This window comes from Watersipora subatra, chromosome 11, assembly GCF_963576615.1.
Source record: "Watersipora subatra chromosome 11, tzWatSuba1.1, whole genome shotgun sequence".
Classification (NCBI taxonomy): Eukaryota; Metazoa; Bryozoa; class Gymnolaemata; order Cheilostomatida; family Watersiporidae; genus Watersipora; species Watersipora subatra.
In genome coordinates, this window is record NC_088718.1 from 6,879,801 (window position 1) to 6,905,987 (window position 26,187).

The 26,187-nt window shown below is 35.4% G+C and overlaps 1 protein-coding gene across 2 annotated transcripts in view; it reads right to left on the reverse strand.

Annotated features, from left to right (window-relative positions):
* Window positions 1-1,552: 1,552 nt before the first annotated feature.
* Window positions 1,553-26,187, reverse strand: part of LOC137408899 (protein F37C4.5-like) — a 35,442-nt gene continuing 10,807 nt past the window's right edge. For both annotated transcript variants that reach the window (XM_068095520.1, XM_068095519.1), the window contains exons 2-12: window positions 23,991-24,169; window positions 23,097-23,325; window positions 17,265-17,470; window positions 16,730-16,859; window positions 15,503-15,642; window positions 10,939-11,023; window positions 10,713-10,782; window positions 8,077-8,246; window positions 6,858-6,966; window positions 3,514-3,638; window positions 1,553-2,350 (exon numbers count right to left, since the gene is read on the reverse strand). In XM_068095520.1, coding sequence (XP_067951621.1) covers window positions 2,168-2,350; window positions 3,514-3,638; window positions 6,858-6,966; window positions 8,077-8,246; window positions 10,713-10,782; window positions 10,939-11,023; window positions 15,503-15,642; window positions 16,730-16,859; window positions 17,265-17,470; window positions 23,097-23,325; window positions 23,991-24,169 — 1,626 coding nt within the window. In that variant the 3' untranslated portion in view covers window positions 1,553-2,167. The remainder of the gene's footprint in view (window positions 2,351-3,513; window positions 3,639-6,857; window positions 6,967-8,076; window positions 8,247-10,712; window positions 10,783-10,938; window positions 11,024-15,502; window positions 15,643-16,729; window positions 16,860-17,264; window positions 17,471-23,096; window positions 23,326-23,990; window positions 24,170-26,187) is intronic.

The window sequence follows — 26,187 nt, forward strand, 5'->3', positions numbered from 1 at the left end:
AAGTTTGGCTGCGGTTCGTTATGATGTTGATATGGTAACAGCAAACATCGAGAGTATGACTGTCTTTTATCAAACTAAACGATTTTGTCAAATACTATTTTAATGATGAGCATCCGAGTCAGCCACGATCAAGCCGAGTACGGTCAGCCCATAGCTGTCTCTACAAACCGTAACTCTTATTTTAGCAGTTTTATACCAAAATCTACTTGTGATATGCACATTTTGAAATATGATTGTCAACTCAAGGTTTATGAGTATTACCTCAACTAGTCGAAACTACTTGTGATAAATGTATTTTGAAATAGATTACATCACAGATAGTTTCCCCTTCTACCCAAGGGTGGTCTTCAAACTATATTAACTTGAATTTAAGTAGTGTAAGGTTGCTATGGATACAGCAAATGTTAAATCAAGTTACAGGAAATATTTAGCTTGGCTATAATGAAACTGAGGCTAAACTCAAGTGAACTGAAAAATACAAAGGCTGAGGAGAATTAACCTATAGGTAATATTGGTCAACCTGTAGCCTGTGGTTCTTGCGGCTTAAGTTAATGAGAAGTTTGAATTTCTTTAGCTGAAAACGATTGCGAGAAAAATACTGAGATTAAATGGAATAATAATGTAGGCAAAGTAAGAATTTTCCCAACATCACTGATGTGGTGTTCATATTTCTGGGCAAGGTTCTGCTAGTGGTCCAAATATGATTAGTACCTGATGCAAGCTTGTCAAGCAGAAAATCTAATCCTATTCACATACATATAAGTTCCTACAGTTTGCTTTGTTTTTCCTCCAAATTTATATGAAGTTATAAGGCAGCAAATCATCCCAGCAATCAGAAAATGGAGCATACAAAAGCTAAGAGGCTCTCATGTCAGTCAGCATTAATGCACTTTGATCAAAGCTGCCAGTCAACTTTACGATTAACCTAATGTGACCAGACCTCCAGTTTATGGAGTAACTCGCTGTACTCATGATGACAGAGTCAAAGAAAATACTTTATTTTATAAACTACAGCAGTGGCATTAGAAATTATCGATTTCAAATTTTCTTTTGTACAAAAGAACTTACCTAGGAAAAAGCTACTCCAAGGGATGCCAGAAACCTCTGATTAACCTGCCAAAATGATCGAATCAACCATTTTTATGCAAATTTCTTGTAGATTCCACACAGGAACATTCATTACTGCTATGAATATAATAATTTACAATACTAGCTGAATGCCTAGTGTTGCACGAGTAGTACAAAAAGTTTTTGAATGGCATGATTATTCTTAATCAACATGTACAACATTTACCATTCTAATTTTTAAATAAAAGTATTTTGTTTATTTCTGTGTACATGTTCTGTGTACTGTCTTTATTTCTGAGTAATACATACTGTACTAGCTGCTGTGCCTACTACAGCTCTATATTGATCGCAATAGTCTTGGCCATGTTAGCTTATGCATGTTTCTTCACATATGGTCACGCATTTCTCTTTTTGAAATTAGGAAGGGGGTTCACAAATGTGATCAGTCACAATGGAATTAAGGCATTGATGAAATGGAATCCCATGCATTCCATGAAATACGCAGCTTTTATAAAGATTATAAAAATACTCAGATTGCACCATTCACCAAAAGTATTACAATATTACACCAGCACCTGCCTACTTGATGAGCAAACCATGATAAGAATGAGACAAGATTGGAGTTCTAAAAATGTAGAAGTAAAATAGTTTGAAGTATAGAAATGATCTGACTAGAATATTGTTTCGTACGCCAAAAGAAGAGAATATCCATATCAAAATACACATCTTACGCATAATAAACAAGTTACAAATAATTAGAGCTTATGAGATATAATTATTAAAATATCTGAAACATGTACTCGTTTGAGCTGTTTGGCAAGAATGGTCGGTAGAAAAAAAGCTACTTGGTAAAAGCATATGATAACATTTGGATAACTTAACAATAACAAACAGTTGTTTAACCAGTTGAATGTCGGTCAACAACTTGTTGAATGTATGAAACACCAAACTGTAAAAGTTAAGTATTTTTATAAATTGAAATTTTCGTAGTCGGATTGAGAGCGAAAGCTAAACAGCCCCAAAACCGATGGCCGTTTCGTGCATGTTTACATCCCTCAGGCTACGTATAGAAAAAGAGACCCTTAAAATGAGGAACCAACTAATTTGTGAAATCAATGGTCATGTCGAGAGGGCTCTCTATTGTGTAGTGACAGAGGAACAACTTGGTAGAGCCAGCCGTAATAGGTGATACCCAGACAATGTTACCACTGCTGTTCATAGAAATGGGAGCTCCTTCCTTATTATCCTTATCCTTTGGAAGTATCGGTTCCACTAAGTTCACCTACAATCAAGGTCGTAACTCATGTACAAGGAACTAATACTTGAGACAGAACAGGAAAGTATGCAGCAGTTTATGTGATGGCAAATGTAGATAAAACACAAACACTCCCTAGAGGAAAATGGTGACCATGTAAAAACCCTTTAAAATTACTTTAAAGGTTGACTTGCACCAAAATTCACATTACAGTTATTTGGTATCAAAAGATTCACCATGTCTTACTCTGTTGTGTTGTAGGTGCCAAATACGTGGAAATGTGATTACAAGCTCTTAAAAGCTCAAAAACGAAAAGCCGCCGTAGATTGGAATCTGTTTATTTCTCTGACGTCATTACATTTGGCTATTGTTTTGATGTTCTCGCGTGAATTAAAAGGCCAATAAAAGGCTCAATATAAAACTTCTCGTAGCACTAGTTTATGACAAACACTTCGGGTTTTACCGAAGACCCCGTATCAAATATAGATGCACCCTACTTTACAGTTTTGTTTCGGCTTGGTCTAATCGGCAAGTCGTAATCTGATCACGCGACCCAATACTTCGCAAATAATTTTTGCAGCGATTTTTGATTATCACAGGTGACCAACAGGCTCGTCATGATTATCAGACAATGATATGTACTCCTTCGACCTAAGGTTAAAAATAAAACAAATTTTTATGGTAAGTTATAAGATATCAGTGCTAAAAGTGACAGCAGTACAATGACGACAAAATAGACGCGTAAGAACAATAGACATGGTTTTATTGAATGCGTGAAGTATATTTGTGAAAATATTTCGACGAACAAGGTTGCGTGAAAATGTAAAGAAAAGCCATCTTGTACAACTACATCCCATTTCAGCCGTTTTGGAAAGAGATTCTAATCTGTGGCGGTTTTGTGATGGCTGCGATTAACTGTTGCGTTTTTAGAGCTTTTAAGAGTTTGTAATAGCATTTCCACATATTTGGCACCCACAACACAGCAGAGTAAGACATAGTGAATCTTTTGATGCCAAATAACTGTAATGTGAATTTAGTTGCAAGTAAACCTTCAAAAGAATCATGGTGTACATAAAATAATGGATTCTTTTATTATTCGTGTGGTCAGAAGAAAATAAAATAAGACACCACTACTACTTGGTGGCACATAATAGTGGTGTCTGCTATAATTTGGAGAACGGATTGCGTACCTTGATCTTCTGATTTGTGCTGCGAGGAAGCTGTTCCTCCAAGTGTAATGTCACATCATGCTGGTGAGTGTTTTTCACTTCAATCACCTGCTTGTATTCGTTAATCTTAGACTTGCTCAGCATCCCTGATGTCAGAAGGTGCAATATCAGCAAATGTAACATTAAAAGAGAGATATTAAATTTCAAAAATTATAATTTTATGAACTTGTTCAGATGATGTAACTAAAAGGCTAAACTTCTTTGATTGCAATATTCATCAATGACTGGCACCTACCATGTTTTCAATAACTATAGTAAAATCAAAGCACAATCATGGGTAGACAACTCTATTATTTTAGGTATACCATAATAATCCTTAAACCACCTGCTTGTGTTCATTAACCCTAAACTTGTTTGGCATCGTTAATGCCAGAGACGGCAATATCGACAGATGTAACATAAAAAATACAACGTAAATCTACAACGAAAATCAGTGGTTCCCAACTGGTGGTCCATGGAACCCTAGGGGTCCACAGGAGGTTTTGAGGGGGCCCATAGGCTGGTGCCAGTATTGGTTTTTCCAGCTAGATATTTACAGCTATTTCTGTCTTATAGTGATTGGATCAATGATATGATACCCTAAAAGGATAAGTGACGGCTATCATATGGGCGGGGCTTAATGATCAAAGTCTGTTGGGATTGTGCTAGCCTGGGTTTCGGGGCTAATGCATATCCTGTGGGGTGGTCGCATTGTTTTGTTAGGTTTTTGGGTCTAGACTTTTATTACCTATGTGCGTCAACCGCTGGATAGTACCTGATTTCCGGTTAGTAGTACAAAACAACACAACCTGTAACCAGCAAACACGTAATTCTCTCTTTTCCTCTTCAATTTCAGCGATATACTAAGATCCATCAAAAATAAAACATTTCAACTTACTTATTTTTACCAATTTTCAGATTGGTAGGGGTTTTAGTATATGCTTAAATTTAAATATAATTTACTCGAAATCACCGGAACAACGGCCTTTTTTCCTAGTTGTTAATTAATATTTTTCCACCTATAATATAAAATGACAAAGTCTTTTGTCGTTGTCATATTGTTTGACCTGGCCAATAAGATGGGACAGCGGCAAAGCTGTGCAGTGTAGTTTTTATACTCAAAATCTAAATGTAAAACCAAATTTGGGTCATTTCACAATGGCGACTATTAATATCATGCATGCTTGTTAATGGCAGCTGACTGATCATAATTATGACAATATTTGGCAACTATATTTATTTGACAACAAAGTGAAACCAGCAGATCCTTAAAATAACCAAAGATGTTTATGAAGATAAAACCATGGAAGAATTTTGGCCTTTCATGATTCATCCATATCCACAGACAGCCAAACACGCCCTTCGAACTCTGCTCCCATTTGTGTCTACATACTTATGCGAGTCCGCTTTCTCCTCCACGGTTGTTCTCAAATCAAAACAACGAAACAGACTGGGACTTGAAGACGACATGCGATGCGCTTTGTCAACCATTTCCCAAAGATTAAGAATTTGGTGAAAAATAAGAAGTACAATCCATCCCAATAACAAACTGAATACTGAAAATTAAAAGTCAAAGCAATTTATTTTAGCATTGCTTTATATAAGTAAATAAATAGAAACATGTCAAATCTATTGACTCTTATATTAATCTAATTTATAATGTACGCCAAATTACAATGCACTGTTATAAACACCATATATTATGATGTTTATAAAGGGGTCCGTGACTTTTATATAAAGAGCTCAGGGGGTCCATGGCTCCGAGGTAGTTGGGAACCACTGACGTAAATAATCCGTTCCAGGAACATTCACGGAACATTCACATTCAGGAACAACACTTACTCATACTATCACTGACTATAATAGACATACTCATACTATCACTGACTATGATAGACATACTCATACTATCACTGACTATGATAGACATACTCATACTATCACTGACTATGATAGACATACTCATACTAACACTGACTATAATAGACATACTCATAATATCACTGACTATGATAGATATACTCATACCATCACTGCCTATGATAGATATACTCATACCGTCACTGACTATGATGGACATACTTATACTATCACTTACTATGATAGACATACTCATACTATCACTGACTATGATAGACATACCCGTACTATCACTGACTATAATAGACATACTCATACTATCACTGACTATGATAGACATACTCATACTATCACTGACTATGATAGATATTCTCATACTATCAATGACTATGATAGATATACTCATACTGTCACTGACTATGATAGATATACTCATACTGTCACTGACTATGATATACATACTCATACTATCACCGACTATGATAGACATACTCATACTGTCACTGACAGTGATAGATATACTTATACTATCACTGAGTATGATAGACATACTCATACTATCCCTTACTATGATAGACATACTCATACTATCACTGACTATGATAGATATTCTCATACTATCAATGACTATGATAGATATACTCATATTGTCACTGACTATAGAAGACATACTCATAGAATTCGAATTGATTTTAAAAATTCGGCCGACTTGACACTTTACTTTATATAGAAATTGTTGCGTAGTACGAAGCAAAAACTTCACATAAATTTTTAACCTTATTTGGAATTTACGTTATAGGAAGTATACGTTATAGGAGCATCGAAGTTATGATAGTAAGTAATCTACCTATAAGTATTTATGAATACCTACAGCATCTACCTATAGGTAACTATGAAACATTGCGCAGCTGTCTTATTCTGTTTTGTCGACACATTTGATGATCTATTACGACGAAATAGAATGTCGCGAAAGTTATATATAACTGAGATGACGTTATAAACACGCCATTTATTCCTCCGTGAGTGTGGTGAGTAAAACCAGCATTCAAATCAATTTAAAAAATTCGGCCGACTTGATATAGGAATTTTTACGTAGCAGGAAGCCACAACTTCACATGAATTGTTTACCTTATTTGGAATTTATGTTATAGGAGCATCTACTGTATAGTTAGTTACTGTAACATTGTGCTTGTAGCCATCAATCATGTTGAAAATAATAATGATAATGATAATAATGTTTGCTTTGATGACAAGCTTTGATAAATGCATAGAAAATTCGTTCAAATTAAAAATAAATTTCTACACCAATATTCATTTCTTAACACCAAATATTTATTTTATTCCCCACAAATCTCTCACCAATATACATTTCACCTGGCCCAAGATGTACGGATGACATAACGATTATGATATGTCGAATACTACGCAGGTTGCAAAAGATAAAAAAGACACATAGGCATACATACCTGCAGTTGCTTCCATCTTTTCACAAGGTTTGTAAGTAACTCGAACAGCGAAATCAACTCCTAAAGAACATTCGAACTTCTCTGAAGGGCTGACTGCAGGCAGCGTAGACTACAAACAGTATTATTTGAAAAATGTAAGTTGCCATAAAACGCAAATAAGTAGACATAAAACACAGGTAAGTAGATATAAAACGCAGGTAAGTTGACATAAGAGACAGGTAAGTCGGCATAAAACACAGGTAAGTTGACATAAAACACAGGTAAGTTGACATAAAACACAGGTAAGTTGACATAAAACACAAGTTAGCATAAAACACAGGTAAGCAGACATAAAACACAGGTAAGTTTGCATAAAACACAGGTAAGTAGAAACAAAACACAGGTAAGTTGACATAAAACACAGGTAAGTTGACATAAAACACAGGTAAGTTGACATAAAACAAAGGAAATTTGACATACAACACAGGTAAGTTGACATAAAACACAGGTAAGTCGGCATAAAACACAGATAAGTCGACATAAAACACAGGTAAGTTGGCATAAAACACAGGTAAGTCGGCATAAAACACAGATAAGTTGACATAAAACACAGGTAAGTAGACATAAAATCCCACTTATTGGTTAGTACAACTCCTACAAAATTCATCATAGCACACGTTGCTAGTCCTAGCAAGAAGCTAGATATGTTCATGCAATAAAAACCTGTAATAGCATGATTGATATACAAAAAGTAGGTGCAACACGATGCCTGGTAAAATAGAGCATCTAGGATATATTATTCGAAAGATGAGAAATTTGTGAATGAGCGGTGGACAATTCCGCGAATGGTTAAAATCCGCGAATAATTTAAATTGTTGGCTTTTTATAAGGTTGGCGTAATTATAAAAAGTTGTCATAATTCCTTCAGAATTCAGCATGGCGTCTTCTCAAAAGTCGCTCTTGCAGCTTTTCACTGTGATATCACCTTCAACGACTTCTAATACTGGTGTTGATGAAATTGACAATAATGATTCTGATTTAGACACTATGGTACGTATTTGAGTTGCAGATATATTTACATTATGGAATAAAAGAGTCAAATAAAAAGTTGAACAGGTACTATACGCACGTATTCATATGCTAGTCACGCATTTGTTTCTTCGCCAATATAATAGTCTGCACAAATGCATGAAAAGAAAACTTCCGCATGAATAAAAATGAAGCAGCGCAATTATGGAACCTTTGTAATGAAGCTATTATCCATGAAGATGTTGCAGGGTCCGGATAATATAAGGTATGGGCTGTCGTTTACTAGTTTAGCTTTCAGATAGGCGTTGGCTACCATCTTGGGTGCTGAGAAGTGCTCAAACGCTGCCTTTAAATCAATGAGAGCGACAGTCACTTTGTGTTCTGGAAAAATTAAATGAAAAATGAAAGACGAGAAAATGACAAAATCACTAAACAAAAAAAGTGTTGCAGTCAGAAGATCCCATAAATCCATCTCGTGTAGCTAAATTGATAAGGAATTTAACTGGCGAACGGGAGGTCCCGAGACAGGCCTGTATTCCCTAGTTGCAAGTTGGGGCTGCAAATGCTAGGCGACTAGTTATGAACACCTGGGGGTTTAGGGGCGGTGGAAGCCCCCCAATGGGGTTCAGGGCAGAGCCCGAAGCTCTCGGCATTTTAAGCATCAACAACCCTCAATGTATGCATAAATGCAATCAATTGTAAGCATCAAAATCTACATAAATATATTGTTTATGGTTCATGGTAGGCTAAACCTTTTCTTTATTCAACGAACGATATAAAACTCATGACACTACAGATTTCTGCAAGAGACATTTACAGAACAAGAACTATTGCTTCTTTATTGCAATAGCTCTTGTTCTGTCAATGTGCCCATGGCATAAAACTTTCACAACTGATTCCGTAACGAATTCAACATTTTTTTTATATGTGTAATATTAGAAGATTATTTAGCCTGCCCCGTAGTGCTCCTCATCGATGTTATGATTCTACGTTGATCAAGTTTTATATGATAAGGAAAATGCATGTTTGGAGGTCTTCTTCACACCCCAACTATAAGCAATAAAGTTCAGTTTCCAAATCTTAACAAAGTCTCACAAGATCACTCATTTAGCGAGATCTCCGCGGAGACAATATAGAATGCTAGTTGCTAGTAAATTAAATGTTAGAAATTCCAAGTAAATGAGCTTAGACCGCAATTCTTACTACTTAGCCCCCAAAAGTCATGACAATCCTTATCAGAAAAAGGCGGTTGGGCGGCTCAGCCGCCCAACCGCCCCAAGGAATACAGGCCTGTTCCGAGATACAATCTTCTGCGATACAGATTCTTCATTCCGCTATTTTAACAGCTATAGCCGGACAAACTGAAACACACACACACACACACACCACACCCACCCACCCACCCAACACGCACGCATGCACAGGTGAGTACGCCCATTTTGATTATTATTCCACAGATAAAAATATCTTCAATGTATCTATTGTGTGGTGACAGTCTAACAAAATGTCTTCAATGTATCTATTGTGTAGTGACAGTCTAACAAAATGTCTTCAATGTATCTATTGTGTGGTGACAGTCTAACAAAATGTCTTCAATGTATCTATTGTGTGGTGACAGTCTAACAAAATATCTTCAATGTATCTATTGTGTGGTGACAGTCTAACAAAATGTCTTCGATGTATCTATTGTGTGGTGACAGTATAACAAAATGTCTTCAATGTATCTATTGTGTGGTGACAGTCTAACAGAATGTCTTCAATGTATCTATTGTGTGGTGACAGTCTAACAGAATGTCTTCAATGTCTCTATTGTGTGGTGACAGTCTAACAAAATGTCTTCAATGTATCTATTGTGTGGTGACAGTCGACTGGATTTCCAAAATAAGTCTAATGAATCTTTGATATGAACAGAATGAGTTTCGTAAGATGAAGAAAATAAAGTATTACGAGATTGTATTCAAATCATAACTTACACTATCAATGACTATGATAGATATACTCAAACTATCACTGACTATGATAGATATACTCAAACTATCACTGACTATGATAGGCATACTCATACTATCACTGACTATGATACATATACTCATACTATCATTGACTATGATATACATACCCATATTATCACTGACAATGATAGACATATTCATACTACCACCAACTATGATAGACATACTCATAATATCACAGACTATGATAAACATACTCATACTATCACTGACTATGATAGACATACTCATAATATCACTGACTATGATAGACATACTCATACTATCACTGACAATGATAGACATACTCATACTATCACTGACTATGATATACATACTCATACTGTCACTGACTATGATAAACATACTCATACTATCACTGACTATGATAGACATATTCATACTATCACTGACTATGATAGACATACTCATACTATCACTGACTATGATAGACATACTCATATTATCACTGACTATGATAGACATACTCATACCATCACTGACTATGATATACAAACTCATACTATCACTGACAATGATAGACATACTCATACTATCACTGACTATGATATACATACTCATACTGTCACTGACTATGATATACATACTCATACTATCACTGACTATGATAGATATACTCATACTATCACTGGCTATGATAGACATACTGATACTATCATCGACTATGATAGATATACTCATACTGTCACTGACTATGATATACATACTGATACTTTCACTGACTATAATATACATTGTCAAACTATCAATGACTATGATAGACATACTGATACTATCACTAACTATGATAGATATACTCCTACTGTCACTGACTATGAAAGAGAGTATAACTAACCTGTGTTGTCACTGAGTATAGTAGATGGCCTGGTCACTTCAAATGTTGTGCTCAGAGTTCCAGACTGCACCTGAAATAAACAGAAAAAGAACACATTTCTTTGCAGTCCATCAAAGCCATAAAACAGTCAAACAGTTGCACTGATTGAGTAGCCTGTAAACTTGATGAGTTTAGTTGAGAGTGAACACATGCATTAGTAAAATAATGACATTCCCTGCAAAGTCACCTTTGATGTTTGGACATCCATCTTAAGTGGGCGCGATGACAATAATCTGCCAGACATTGCTCTAAGATTTCCATAAGTCCCATATCTAGATTGCCGCCGGCAAAACATAAAAGAACATAAATAGATAAGGGTGAAACACCATTAAACGATTTAGGGAAGACAGACAGTGATGGTTGTTCAGTTGGTTGTTTAGTTGGTTGTCTGGATGGTTGTCTGGTTGGTTGACTGGGTTAGTTATTTAGTTGGTTGTTTAGTTGGTTGTTTGTTTGGTTGGTTGTCTGGTTGGTTGTCTGGATAGTTGTCTGGTTGGTTGCCTGGTTGGTTGTCTGGTTGGTTGTTTAGTTGGTTGTTTAGTTGGCTGTCTGGATGGTCAAATAGAACAATGCTTGAGGTCAACACCTTTAAAGGTTGACTTGCAACAAAATTCACATTACAGTTATTTCGCATCAAAAGATTCACCATGTTTTACTCTGCCGTGTTGTGGGTGCAAAATATGTGGAAATGTGATTAAAAGCTCTTAAAAGCTCAAAACGAACAATTAATCGCTGCCATCATGAAACTGCCATAGATAAAAATCCCTTTTAAAAACAGCTCTGATGGGACGTAGCTGAACAAGATGGCTTCTGTTTACACTTTCATGCAACCTCATTCGTCGGAGTATTTTCACAAATATACTTCACGCATTCAATAAAACCATGTCTATTGTCCTTACGTGTCTTTTTGATCAGCATTGTAATGCTGTCATTTTGAGCACTGATATTTCAAATCCCACTGTAAAAATTTGTTTAATTTTTTAACTGTAGCTCGAAGGAGTGGATATCATCCTCTGATAAACATGATGAGCCTGTTGGTCACCTGCAATAGTCGAAAAATGCTGCAGAAATTATTCGCCCTGTGTGGAAGAAGAGTCCAATCTGCGGCAGTTTCGTTATGGCGACGATTAACAGTTCGTTTTTTAGCCTTTAAGAGCTTGTAATCACATTTCCACATATTTTGCACCTACAACACAGCAGAGTAAGACATGGTGAATTTTTTGATATCCAATAACTGTAATGTGAATTTTGTTGTAAGTCAACCTTTGTTGAAACAAAGGCAAAATTAGGAGCATTCAAAATGTTGAAAACGAACACTTGATTGCAGAGCAAATTATATTACAATGATAAATTTTTAATTATACAACACATTATATTAAATTAACAAATATTGTATTACATAGCAAACTATATTACATTAACAAACATTTTATTACATAGCAAATAATATCACCTTAACAAATATTCCCACGACCAAACACGAGCGAAACGATTGTTTGGGAGCTTTATGATAAATGCACATGCGCACACAACTCCCGAAAAATTATCCGCCAACGGCAGTTACCAAACCCTTGTACCGAAATCCAATCAAAAAATATAACCATTTTTGTGTAGAGTCGTTTAAGTATAATAATGATACAAAACGCATATAAACATATTTAAATATGTTACCAAGTCTTTGAAAGGTTGACACAATATCCTAAAACTAACTTATCTGATCGGATTATACATAAATAAACAGATTAATTTCGCCTAAAATTGCCATAAAAACTTGACAAGCCGTTTAAAATCAAAATTAAGACCGGACAACAAAATGCCGATAAGGCCGTGAGATAGAAAGTAAAACCATTAAGTCATGCGGATTTCACGACAAAAATGTGCACATTTCACCAGTCTATGGCATTGTCCAATTGCCGAAAGTTTCTGTAATTAACGTAGAAGTACTGAAAAGTAATCGTTTATTTTTTGCCGATTCTATCGGACTCTGCCATTTGGGACACTTATAATGAGTACTTTAACATGTCAACTGATGTCCAAAGCAGTAAAGGAAATGACGATGATATTTTTCTAACGATTTTTATAAGATTATTACAATATTTAATTGTAAGAATAATTATTCGATTTTATACGATTATTATAAGATTTAGTTATAAGAATAATCATTCGAATTGACAAGAACGAAGTATATAGTGACCGATGGTGTGCAATATGTTACTGTTATTATTTTTTTAACGATTTTGTTGATGATACTGCGGCTGAGCCAAATATCGCGGTACTGCCAAGCTGTTTTTAATATATGCAAAATTAGGTAATAGGCCTACATTTTCTTATAGATATAGATCTATTTTTATGACAAAAAGCTAAATCTGTTTAGATTTTTAAATTCGGCATAATTTTTTAGATATAAATACAGAAATCTAGATAAGTATCACAACTTCTTGATATTGGTTGCTAGTATATAGTATATACATCCCCCAGCCTGTGTATATTACACAGCAGCTTGCCATTTTACTTTTAATATTGCATTCCTCCTATTGCAGGAGAGAGATATAAACATGTAATCTTTTCCCCTCATTATTGCTGTTTGTTGTACATAATAACACCCAGTACATTACAGCTACCATTGCAGTTATCCTATTGCACTGCAGTGTCATTTGACTGCTAATATTGCATTTCTCAACCGGCAATTCCCTTTCTTTTTCCATTATCACTTTGGTCGTGGGCTGTATGAGAGGGGAATTTCTAGTTTAGTATACCGCAAATTATATTACCTTACCAAATGTTTTATTATATAACAATTTAGATTACATTAACAATTATTTTGTTACATAGCAAATTATATTATATTAAAAATATTTTATTATATTACAGTAACAAATATTTTATTATATAGCAAATTATATTACATTAATAAATATTTTATTGCATAGCAAATTTTATTATATTAAAATTTTTTTATTATATTACAATAACAAATATTTTATTATGTAGCAAATTATATTACATTAACAAATAATTTATTATATAACAATTTATATTATATTACCAAATATTTTATTACTTAGCAAATTATATTAAATTATCAAATATTTTGTTACATAGCAAATTATATTAAATTACCGAATATTAAATTACATAGGAAACTATATTACATTAACAATTATTTTACTACATAACAAATTATACTAATTTAATAAATATTTTATTATATAGCAAATTAAATTACATGTACATCAGCAGATATTTTATTATATAGCAAAGTGTAATACATTAACAAATAGTTCATCATATAACAAAAGCTCTCAAAATGATTTACTCATTATATTGCAGTCATACCTTGACATATATTCAGCTTAATGCGTTCAATGATTGAGATAGTATGTCAATTTACTTCTGTCTCAATGCACTATTTCTTATATAAAATAACTAAATACAAATTAATCCATTGCGATTACCATAAAAAAACTAACTAAAACAGGATATAACGTAAAAACTTTTTATTAATGTCATGTTTAATTTTACAACCCTATTCCTATAGCAGGTATTCTCATCGTTTATCAAAACACTAAAGTTTTCAGGTAAAATTGTAAACCACATTATGGACAAGTCTGAATGGATATGATTTAGACCATAGTGATTTCTAATCAGAATGTAGTTCTGATGATTGTGACAATTCGTCAGTACACCATCACTAAAATCATGGCAACCACTACAGTAACCACGAAACAGTTAATTGTTATTGATGTAACCGAGCTGATATTAGCACCATTTTGTGGAAACTTTTTTACTGATCCCTTTGAATGTCAAAGTGGTGGGCAAAGAGAGGTAGCTTTCAATTAAAGCGTGGCATTCGATTAAAGGGTAGCGTTCCATTAAATGGTGGCGTTCAATTAAATGGTAGCGTTCAATTAAGGGGTGGCGTTAAATTGAAGGTTGACATTGTATTTTCAACCCTTCTTCTATAAAGGGAATTAAAATTAAGGTGGCGATCAAATAGAGGTTTCGCAATGGAAAAAGTTGTGTTTTCGATTGTTGTAATTTAGTAACCACGCTAACAAAGTAACAAATACCTTTTTGTTGTTATGATATGATCTGCAATAAAATGTAACACAATTATGTATACTACAATATGGAATTTTTACCTTCGAAACACACATAAGCGGCCAACTGCGATGCTAGCTGTCAGGTCTCTCCGAATTAAAGAAAGACTTGACAGATGGCTTGAAAACAACACGTTTGGTACACTAAACTTCTGTGACACTATGTAATAAAAACTTTGAAATTAACTTGAAGGAATTTAGCTTACTAAACACGCACTTAATTCTAAGTTTTAATCTTTTACTAAACTTTACTAAACTTCTGTTAATTTGGGCGTAATAATATTTTTATTATCTGTTTCCGATTTAGCACCTTAAAAAACTTTTTCAAACTGATTCAAATAGAAAGACCGAGGGATGATGTTCCTGAAAGCGATCTCTCGCATACTTGGTCACATAGCGAGCGTCGAGAGCCGGCTCACATGCTCACACTTCAACGGTTACTCGTATCTCTAAGAAGCAAATTGCCTGAAATTCTGCTCGTAACTTGATTTTTTTGTATGTTGGGCACTTGAATGTCGAGGTATGACTGTACTTGTGAACATCAGTGTTCAATTTTCAACTCTGGTAAGGAGACGACTCTCAAAAGAATTGAGGCAAAAATTGGCCAATATCCGGCATGACATTTAATCCTGGCCTAACAGCAAATCTTACGTGGGTGCCTTGAAATGAACAGTTTGTGAAGGAAGCACAGGCATATCCCCTCCAACACTCGGCTGGGCTGTAGAAAGAAATATTCTTACATCATTCCAATCTTCACCTGTCTTCTGGGTGATGAGACCAAAGTAAGTCACCTGCAATAGTATTATTCAATGAGCATCAATTGTCTTGGAAACATTTTCTATCAAAATACTCCCGCTCCAACTGCGAACTGAAATCTCTATGATCTTCTTATGATGTTAAAGAACCTGAAACCATAAATGGTACGTGTAACGAAACAGATAATTTATTAAAATTTAAAAGTGAAATATTAATAATAAAATGAATATAAGCGGAAAGTAATATTTCAATGTATCTTATAGTTCAAATAAGCAGAGCATTTCTCTGATATGAGGATGTTTAATAGTTTGCGCTACGGATTATAATTTGTGCTAGTAGAGATTACTATTAATAACCACGAACAAGAGTGCTTGTATCACAACGTAGCCAGAATAACGAGCTTCAGAAAAGTTATTGGTTCAAAAGGACCGCTCCTACTGTTTTCATCACTACACCATTACCTTAATATCCTCAAAAACTATTGTATTAGCATGCATGATGCTGCTATATAAACTAGCAAGTTGGTAGTATCATGGACCATGAGAGATCATCATGTGTACAAACTATGTGGAAAAGTATTTTTAGATGTGGAGAGGTGGTGCAGTGATAGCAAGCTTGACTAAGACTCTGAATAACTGGGTTCAATTCCCTTATGATGCAATGTTTTTTCCTAAAGGAACCTCAGCATGGCCTTGTACAAACAGATACCGCTATTATTATAGTAAAGATTATAGTAAAGACTATAGTAAAGATTACAGTAAAGGTTATAGTAAAGATTATAGTAAAGACTATAGTAAAGATTATAGTAAAGACTATAGTAAAGATTATAGTGAAGATTATAATAAAGATTATAGTAAAGATTATAGTAAAAATTATAGTAAATATTATAGTAAAGATTATAGTAGGATTATAGTAAAGGTTACAGTATAGTCTAGTATCCTTGCAGTGGCACAGAGAGTAGTCAGTAGTGTCGGTCTGCCAAGCTGAATCTTAAAGTTTGATCCTGCTTACACCAATATTTTTGTCTTAACCTTCATCTGTGGTTTTGGACAGACAGACAGACATGACTCGTATTATAGTAAAATTATTTCTGCTTGTGTTAAAGTGAATGTTCGCAAGTACCTTTAAAAGGCTGTCGGCGCTAAACGCTCGGATGTCATACTGTGGTTTCCAAGCTGCTTCAGTTACGAGATACGAGAGTGCAAGAGATATCTCGCCTTCCTCTTTCACATCAAGTAACACCGACACTTGTCTGCAACAAAAACAACTTTTACAAGCAACTTACTTACCGATGTTTGAGATTCGACACGTGAAACTAAAATATGAGCGAGTGTTTTATAATGCTAAAACCTGGTCAGAGCTACTGTAGTATGAACCATCTAAGCCAAATAAAAGTAACATCTACAGAAATATCTTATTTTGTGTATAACAAAGGGAACGAGCGCTCCTTTGTGAAAAGTAAAAATCATGAAAATTGAATCGAGTAAACTCATATCAGCTATCGCCATACTATACACACCATACAGTATATCAGGGTAGGCCTATACTGCAAGTGCCTGGACATACTTAATAAAGACAATAAACAAAAAACGACAAGTATTGCTGGTAGCTAGCAGTTTACTAGGTCAATTCAGATTTATTATTAGCATCTATCCACCTGTTGATTCGCACATTCTCATTGACTGGAGCGGATGACTCCTGACAGTTTTTTTCTAGTAGAATACATTTCGCGGAATGTTCTTGCAGTTCAGCATCGATCCTGAATGCCTCGGTATCACAGTGTCTCAGCTGTTCTTCATAGAAGTCCATAAACTTCATAGCACCATCCAGAGATGCATCACTGAACAGGTTCACTGGGGCCACCTGTAATGTACATCAGTAAAATATCGATGAAAAATTAAATTTTGGTGCTTTCTTACTTCAATAAAAAGGCTGCTCAATAAAAACCAGACTATTGAGTTAATAAGTTGCTATTGATATCCAGATCTAGCATCCAAATGGCATGAAAGTGTGATTATGATTACGATTACTCTATCAGAAAGTATCGGTATTTTTATATCATTTGCGATTGGTTTTGATGTTTGAGGTGATATGACTGCCACGATTTTTCAAGATTAAAATCGAGAAAACTTGCTAACGATTAAAACGCTGAGATCAATCGAAAGTGTGATTACAAAGTCTATAGTTGTAAAGAAACAGACAGAATAGAGACGCCCAACACTGTAACTTGAACACAATACAGTCATACTTCGGCTTACGAGCATGATTTTGTCTACCGCAAAAAGATTGACAAAACTATGAGCTAACCAGAATGGGAGGCATAAAAATTTTTTCCATCAAATTGTGAGATGAATGGATTGTCCATCAAATTGAAGATGAAAGAGCAAGTCTGAGAGACAGTGAAAGCGAGAGAGTGAGCATGAATCAGCTTGGGAGAGCAAAAGAGAGAGCAAGGGCCATAGCCTTGCTGGTTCACAAACCAGTATAGAACTTAGCCCACAAAGCAGCCAATTGGTATATCAATGATGCATAACAACGCGTTTGAGGATGCACAAGCGCATAGAATAACATTGGTTTGTAGTGTACAAATATTGTATCTGCTTTCTCTAAATGGACAGCCAGATAATTTCACAACATTACAGCACATAAGTACAAAGTTATGATGGTAAATTGAGTCTAATTAAGAAGCGATTCCATGTATGATTTGTCTGCTTTTGCCATAAAAGAAAACATTGACTTGAGATCTTTCACTATTGCTACAGCTAATGTTATAACCCTTTTATCTTCTGGAGCATTGACTAATCTAATGTCAGATGAGGATCTCCTTGACCGGGTTCGACTTATAACGGAACTCACTTTTGAAGTAGGGTCATTCCAGTGCTCACGATGAGAAACATTTTGAGGTCTAGCTGCATGGCACACAGGCTTCTTCACATTGGTGTAGCGTACAAGATTGTAATGCCCTGTTTTTGTCATTTCACTATACTTTTTGATGTGCTTTTTTGTCAAAAGAGTGACTTCCACAGCTTTCTTGTTTGCTGTTATATTGAGTAGGTAGCGAATGAGAGAGAGAGAGAGAGTGGACTGTATATGTCATGCGGTTGTAGAGCTCTTTCGATCACGCTATGAACAGAATCAATTTCTTGTATTGAGCTGTGTCCAGACTCGCAATATTTCTACGTTACAGACACAAGTTTGTCATGATTTTGCACAAAATGTTGTAAAGCATAAGACATGACATTGTTCCAGTTCCGTGAGGCGCAGCTATCAAACCATAAATTAATATGTTGAGTGCTGGAATGGTCAGACATTACTTTCTCAAGAATAGCAGTCAGCCCACTGGCTATATCATTCCGATTTCCACCTGAGAGCGTCTCTGGATAATCCTTGTCAAGTTATAGGTTATGAGCTTAAAACCAAGAAGAAACCTGGCATTTCGGTAATGCAACTATGTTCTCTAAATTAAAGGATATCCCAATGTATTTGTCTGTTTTCGATCTTTTTCTCTCTTCTCTCTGGTTGCTATAATCAGTTTCCTGTGAGATTGGTAGTCTTTTTCCTCCTCTTCGGTTACAGACCTGTGGGCTTTCTTTTGCTTATATAGTTTGCATTTGTCGCATCGATCCTTCTTCGGTATATGAAAATCCACATTGAATCTCTCATTAAAAACCTCTTAGTATTTTCACTCCAGAACTGGATCTTTTTGATTGGCTACTTGTTATTGCTAGTTCAACATGTACACTTTAGCCGTTAATAGATCTGGGTCCAAATACTCTTTCTTGGAATCTGCTCAACATTATTACGATTCTACCTTTGGAAAACTTTTGATGTGATTTTCTGTCTTCAAGAATTTTGAAAGAATATTTTTTACTATTCAATGAATGTTTGTATGCACTAGCATCAGGTAAATTGGTGACTGGATCTTTATGCCATGAAAGCCGGATACTCTTGATTTATCAATATCTAATGTTTTTACATAAAAGTTTTTGCAAGCCTGAATGTCGCATCCATGAATTGTAGACAAGTAATATTTAATGAAGCATGTTTTGGTGCCTTTGTAGTCTTTTCGCTTTCTAGAGTTGGCTTCTTCTTTCTTAGTGGTAGTTTGAAAAATGTTCTGTTGGCCTTTCCAGCCTTGTTTCTAGAATGACACATGAATTTCTTCTCGATCTTGTTGAGTTTACTTTTGTTGGCATTTGAACTTGTATCTAAAACACTATATTGCCTTTACTGTTCACCTAAGAATAACTTTTCCGAGTTGTGTATTCCTTGCCATTTTGTCATTCTCATTGCCAAATCTAAAAAGAAATTTTCTCATATAACTTTCATCCAAATATTTCTTTGTATTATTAAAGTATTTAGCACTATTTAAAGTGAATAACCAAATTCAAACAGAATTTCCCAAATATATAAATTACACTAATTACCTTACTTAAAGTATATACAAATTTATTTACTATGCCTGCATGTGCAGCGCCTATCTTATACCCATTCTAGAATGCGAAGCATGTAGAGGTAACATTTTTGTATTTTATATTTACATTCTTAGCCTAAATGGTTTCATTTTTTTTACTCTTGCAAGATTGGGAGACTTCTGTTTCAGCACTACAGAACCACAAGTACTCGGTGTAGGATAGTCCATGTTGTTTGCATTAGAAGTGTCAGCCATCACATTCGGCCCAGTTCGAACAATTGAAGAATTGTGGACTGCCATTGTATCTGATACAATACTGTCATCTTTGACCATTGACATGCAGTTTTCTTTGTTGGTACCAGCATCCTTACGAGTCTCGGTACAACATACCATATTTATTGCTATATAGAGAAGGAGAACTGAGAATATTACGAGTACCATTTTGCGGTATTCAAAACAAAATTCAATATTGATGACACAAAATGCTGTAAAGGTTAAGTTTCAGTTTTTAAAAATAATATGGTTTAATGTACAAAAGTACTCACCTAGATATTTCGTTTAAAACTTCACATTCTGCAATACAACATTTTTTGCCTCCTATTTGCAACCTTCATGCTTGTTCAAGTCTCACGCCACGAAGCAGCGTTGAGTTGTGAGTTGCGTCTATGCAATGGAGCAGTTTGTATAATATACTTTATGTAATTTCAACTGTCTGAAACCAAGACTGCAAGTGGAAAAAGAATTTTTTCATTTCTTCATTTTATTTTTTCATTTTTGGTAAAAATACTTTACTAATCACTGATAAAAACAAAACAAATCTGGTTAACAACCGATCTCAACAACTGGCTTAGTAATTAATCTTTTAGTTGCATCATGACTTTACGGACACCCTGTATATACTCTGTATTGAATAAACCAGTTGAGGGGTTTGCGCTCTAATGAGTTTATAGAATAAACCCATTAAGCTGATTTATATGATTATGATCTCAGAGAAAAACCAAAACTTGGCAAAGAAAATTAGTCCATATATTTGTAACTCTATATGTATAAACACCCAAAAATGCAATTATCTCCGGTTTTTCATTTTTGCAGTTAGCTGATTTGAGAACTGAGTCAGCGATTTATCACTGATATCAAACAGCTCATGAGTAGGAGACTTTCACACCAAAAGACTGAGTTCTCCAGATTCATGCATTAGAAATGAGACTGACAGTGTAATGCTGTACGTATCCAAATTAATGCTGTAGTGAGTGGAGAAAACTCCCTGAAGTCACATATTGACAATATGCAAAACATTTATATCAATAGACTATGTGCTCTCATTCATGCCTTAACGGAAGGACTGACAGTATATTGATATACGTCTCCAAATAGGGTCCACACAAAATTTTGATACAGCTGAGGCCACGAAGCAGGAGAGATTATTCTAAGTAGCACCCACAGATCTATTAACTATACTATAGTTAATAGACCTATTAACTATACTATAGTTAATAGGTCTATGGTAGCACCAGATACCTGATCAGCAGTGCTTGACAACAATCGGTAAACTTTATGTTCAGTCAGAAAACTAGAAACAAAACTGAAGTACGATTAGATAATATTATGAACTCAAAGCTTCAGATTCAAAGTCAAAGTTGAGACAGCAATGACTCTAATGACTGTAAAACTATGACTTTATTTGAGAGGCATGGCACTTTATTAGAGGTGACGTTCAAATAGAAGGTGGTGCTGTATTTTTCGACTAACTCGTCAGGATTTTTTGAAGATATATTTAACTTTTTAAGGGCGAATCGATGCTAACGCTGCCTATATTTTGCACTCTCCCTCGGACAGGGCACATCAATGTCTCTAATTACTGTAAAACCTTTATTTGAGCGGCATGATGCTGTATTTTCAACCCTTACCCTATAGTGGCGTTCTATTAGAGGTTTTGTTTTATTAAAGGTGGTGCTCAAATAGAGGTTTTAAGGGTTGACTTGCAACAAAGTTCACATTACAGTTATTTGATATCAAAATATTCACCATGTCTTACTCTGCTGTGTTGTAGGTGCCAAATATGTGGAAATGTGATTACAAGCTCTTAAAAGCTCAAAAACGAACAGTTAATCGCCGCCATCACAAAACCGCCGTAGATTAGAATCTCTTTCCAAAACAGCTCAAATGGGACGTAGTTGTACAAGATAGCTTCTGTTTACACTTTTATGCAACCTCATTCGTCGAAATATTTTCACAAATATACTTCACGCACTCAATAAAACCATGTCTATCGTTCTTACGCGTCTATTTCATCTTCATTGCAATGCTGTCACTTTCAGCACTCATATCTCAAAACCTACCGTAAAACTCCGTTTAATTTTTTAACCATAGCTCGAAGGAGTACATATTATTGTCTGTTAAACATGACGAGTCTGTTGGTCACCTGTGATAATGGAAAAATGCTGCAGAAATTATTCGCAAAGTATGGGTCACATGATCAGATTACGACTAGATGACTAGATCAAGCTGAACCTAAACTGTAAAGTAGCAAGCATCTATATTTGATACGGGGTCTTCGGTAAAACCCGAAGTGTTTGTCATGAACTAGTACTATGATAAGTTTATATTGAGCTTTTTATTGGCCTTTCAATTCACGTGAGAACATCACGTGACAAGACAATAACCAAACTGTAATGACAACGTCAGAGAAATAAAGAGATTCCAATCTACGGCGGCTTTTCGTTTTTGAGCTTTTAAGAGCTTGTAATCACATTTCCACATATTTGGCATCTACAACACAACATAGTAAAACATGGTGAATCTTTTGATATCAAATAACTGTAATGTGAATTTTGTTGCAAATCAACCATTAAGGTATTTACTTTCACCCACCTGCTCCTTGCTAACGCTGCCTATATTTAGCAGTCTCCCTTGGGCATCGCAGCATTAATGACTGTAGTTATCGTAAAACCTCTATTTGAGCGCCATAGTACTGTATTTTTTAACCTTTCCCCTATGCGAGGTGTTCTATTTGAGATTTCGTTCTAGTAGAGGTGGTGCTCAAATAAAGGATTTACGGTAATTACTTTCACCCACCTGCTCCTTGGTAGTAGCTGGAGTCGTTACTTGGGTTCCTAAACCAAGTACGACCTCTTTACGCTTTTTAATTCTTTCTTGCTCCGCCTCTAATGTACGAATCTGTTTCTTGTGATCGGCGAGTTGTTCTTGAAGAGATTTGACCTCTGACTCATCCATTTTAGGGGCTTCTTCATGTTTCTCCACAGAAGTAACTTCGGTAATAGATGCATTTCCCTTACCTTCAACTCTGTTAAAGATTTACATGAATAGCTTTGTTAACTGAACAATGTCATAACCTAATACACAAACTAGTCTAATCTCGAAGCGACAAAGTAGTATTTAAAGTGGAGGTTCACGTCTCACCAATAACCTAAAACTTGATGACGATGACAGTTTTCCTTTTTGCGGAAAAATTGATTACTTTCCATGGTCAAACAACTCTCACTTTAACTATAAGGTTATATCAAAGTTACCTCGTTTGTACAGTAAGATACAGCAGGTATATAGTAAATATGTTGTGCACAGGATTTTACTAAAAACGAAAACATTAAAAAGAAACTGTCATGGCAGCCTAATTATTGTCATGGCTGCCAAACCATTTCCTCCAATCAATGACTATGCTTTGTTTAGTCTTTTGAAAGGTTTGTAGGAGATTCGATTTGTTGACAATCTGAAAATTACCAGTGATAACACAAAACGTTGCATATTAGGTAATTAAATTAAAGAATTTGGATCAAATGCACCCAAGGCGATGCCATGCAAACTGTTGCTTTCAATGGACTTAAATGTAATCATGCAAATACACCATCGGTATCAAAATTGAAACAAACGGTTGAACAACCAATCTAGTCGAATATCAATTAAAAAAACACAGGTTAGCATAAACGAGCATATACAACAAAATATAATCACCGAATCGAGTCAAGATCACAGTAGGAAGACAACTTCTCAACTAATATTTCTGCTTGACCCTTCGCTACAGAAACTTTGATAGACCGAGTCACTTCGGCTCTGTCTTTATAGACTTTGACAGTGAGAATATTCAAGTCTTTCACGTCGTACTTGTGTGAAACCTCCATTGTATCTACCATCTGTAAGAGAATGAGGTAACATTTTGTGCCTGACCAGAAATGATGCCGAAATGTATATATAAATATCTATATATATATGTATAAATATATATACATACATAAATATAGTCTAAGTGTATATATATGTATACATTTAAACCATATGTAAATGTATGAAAATATATGTAAGTGTATGTTAATGTCTAAATGTATGTATGTATGTATATATATACATATATTTAGATAATAACCTTAAACTATAAGCTTAAGGTTGATATCCCACACATATATATATATATACCTATATATATATACATTCAGACTACGGTAGTGATAGTAAATGGAGAGTTCCAGGGAGAATGAGTACCCCAAACTAGAGTTGCCCCGATTTTAATATCGGAATCGGTGCCGATATGGGTGTTAGGTATCTGAATCGGTATCGGCTGATCTTTTCTTAAAAAATCGGAAACTTCAGATACTTTTTACAGATCAACTATTTATCAGAAAACCGTATTTCAGCCTCCTACACTAATAACAAAATCATCAACTGCAAGTTCCTTATTTTTACTTAATGAATTTCACGCCTGTCACACAATATATTTCATGGCTACAGTCTGATAAACATCCACACAGCTGATGAATCCTTTGGCTTTAGTTAGGACGTAATCACAAAGTGCGGTATTTCCCAATTACAGCGATATAATATATAGCAGGCAATCACGAGTGAGAGAACAATGATGAGAAACAAGAATGCAGTGTAATATTTCTAATTACTAGCATTACAAAAGTAATTTGAGCAGTCGATGCATAAAGTTATCTATCTCTCTCTCTTGATCCTGACGATATATTGTGTCATTTGTATGGCATAAAATAGCCTCAGTGGCTTATCGGTATTTAGCATGTCCTCTATCATTTGTGACAAGTGAGTGCTTCTTCAGTACGACTGGCTTCATCGATAGTTATAAAAGATAGAGACATCTCACAGAGAATTGAATCACTAACAGTAATTAAAAGAAACATTGATTTGCTCTAAACTTGTACAGGCACAGCAGTTCGTTCAGCAATAGAAGAGAGACTTCATTATCACAAAGAAAGTTGTACCACTAACAATAATGACCATTATTAATCACAAATTACAAGAAACATGGTCGTTTTGTTACTAGATGCACGGTATGTCAGTATGTGAATATGTATACATACATGTATATATCTTTTTTCCATAAATACAAACAAATAAATACATCAATATTTATATTTTCTCTGCATTATATTTATATTTGTTTAGAGCCAGGCGAAACGGCTAGTGCTAGTAGCATATGGAGGCTTGCCGGCAACCTACTGAGGAGACATGGCTAAGGAAATGTTCTGCAGCACCCTGAATAACTGTACAATGCAATTTATTGGCAGCGCCTACATCCTCGTTGACCGACACGGTCCGAGCTGGCATGGAGCTGCTCAAGATTAAATCTGGAGAGCATCAGTCAGCGACCATCTCGGCTATGGGAAAAGGACAAACAGAAGACTTGCAGTGGCGCAGGACCAGACCTTCAACCAACTAGCTTTACTCCTACAACAGCTGGTGAAACAGGTTTAGCAGCTACACAATGAAAAGCTCAGGTCTAAGGAGGCCACCATAAAGAAGCCCTTTCACGCCCAAATAGACTGCTCTAGCCAGAAGCCGACACACTAGTGCCGACTACTGGTTGCACTGAGGCTCAAACCAACTCAGTCCTGAAAAAAAACGCTTCGACCCGATTGAAGATACCATGCCAGGTTGGATTCAAGCCCGAAAAAGTTTGAGAGGTGACGGAGATGCAACATAGAGTCTGTCCCAACCACCCCAGATGAAGTGGCAGTGAAGGAGCCTTAGACCATAGCTATCCGCATCTTCTACGAGGCTTCAGGAAACTGCAGTCCGAATACCTAAGAAACTGCTCAGTCGAGGAAACACCAATCTGGCTCGTGCGAGTCACACCAAGTGGCGCTGCAAGGAGTGCGTTTGAAAGCAAGTTTGCTGGACTCCGGCCTGGGAGTAGGCG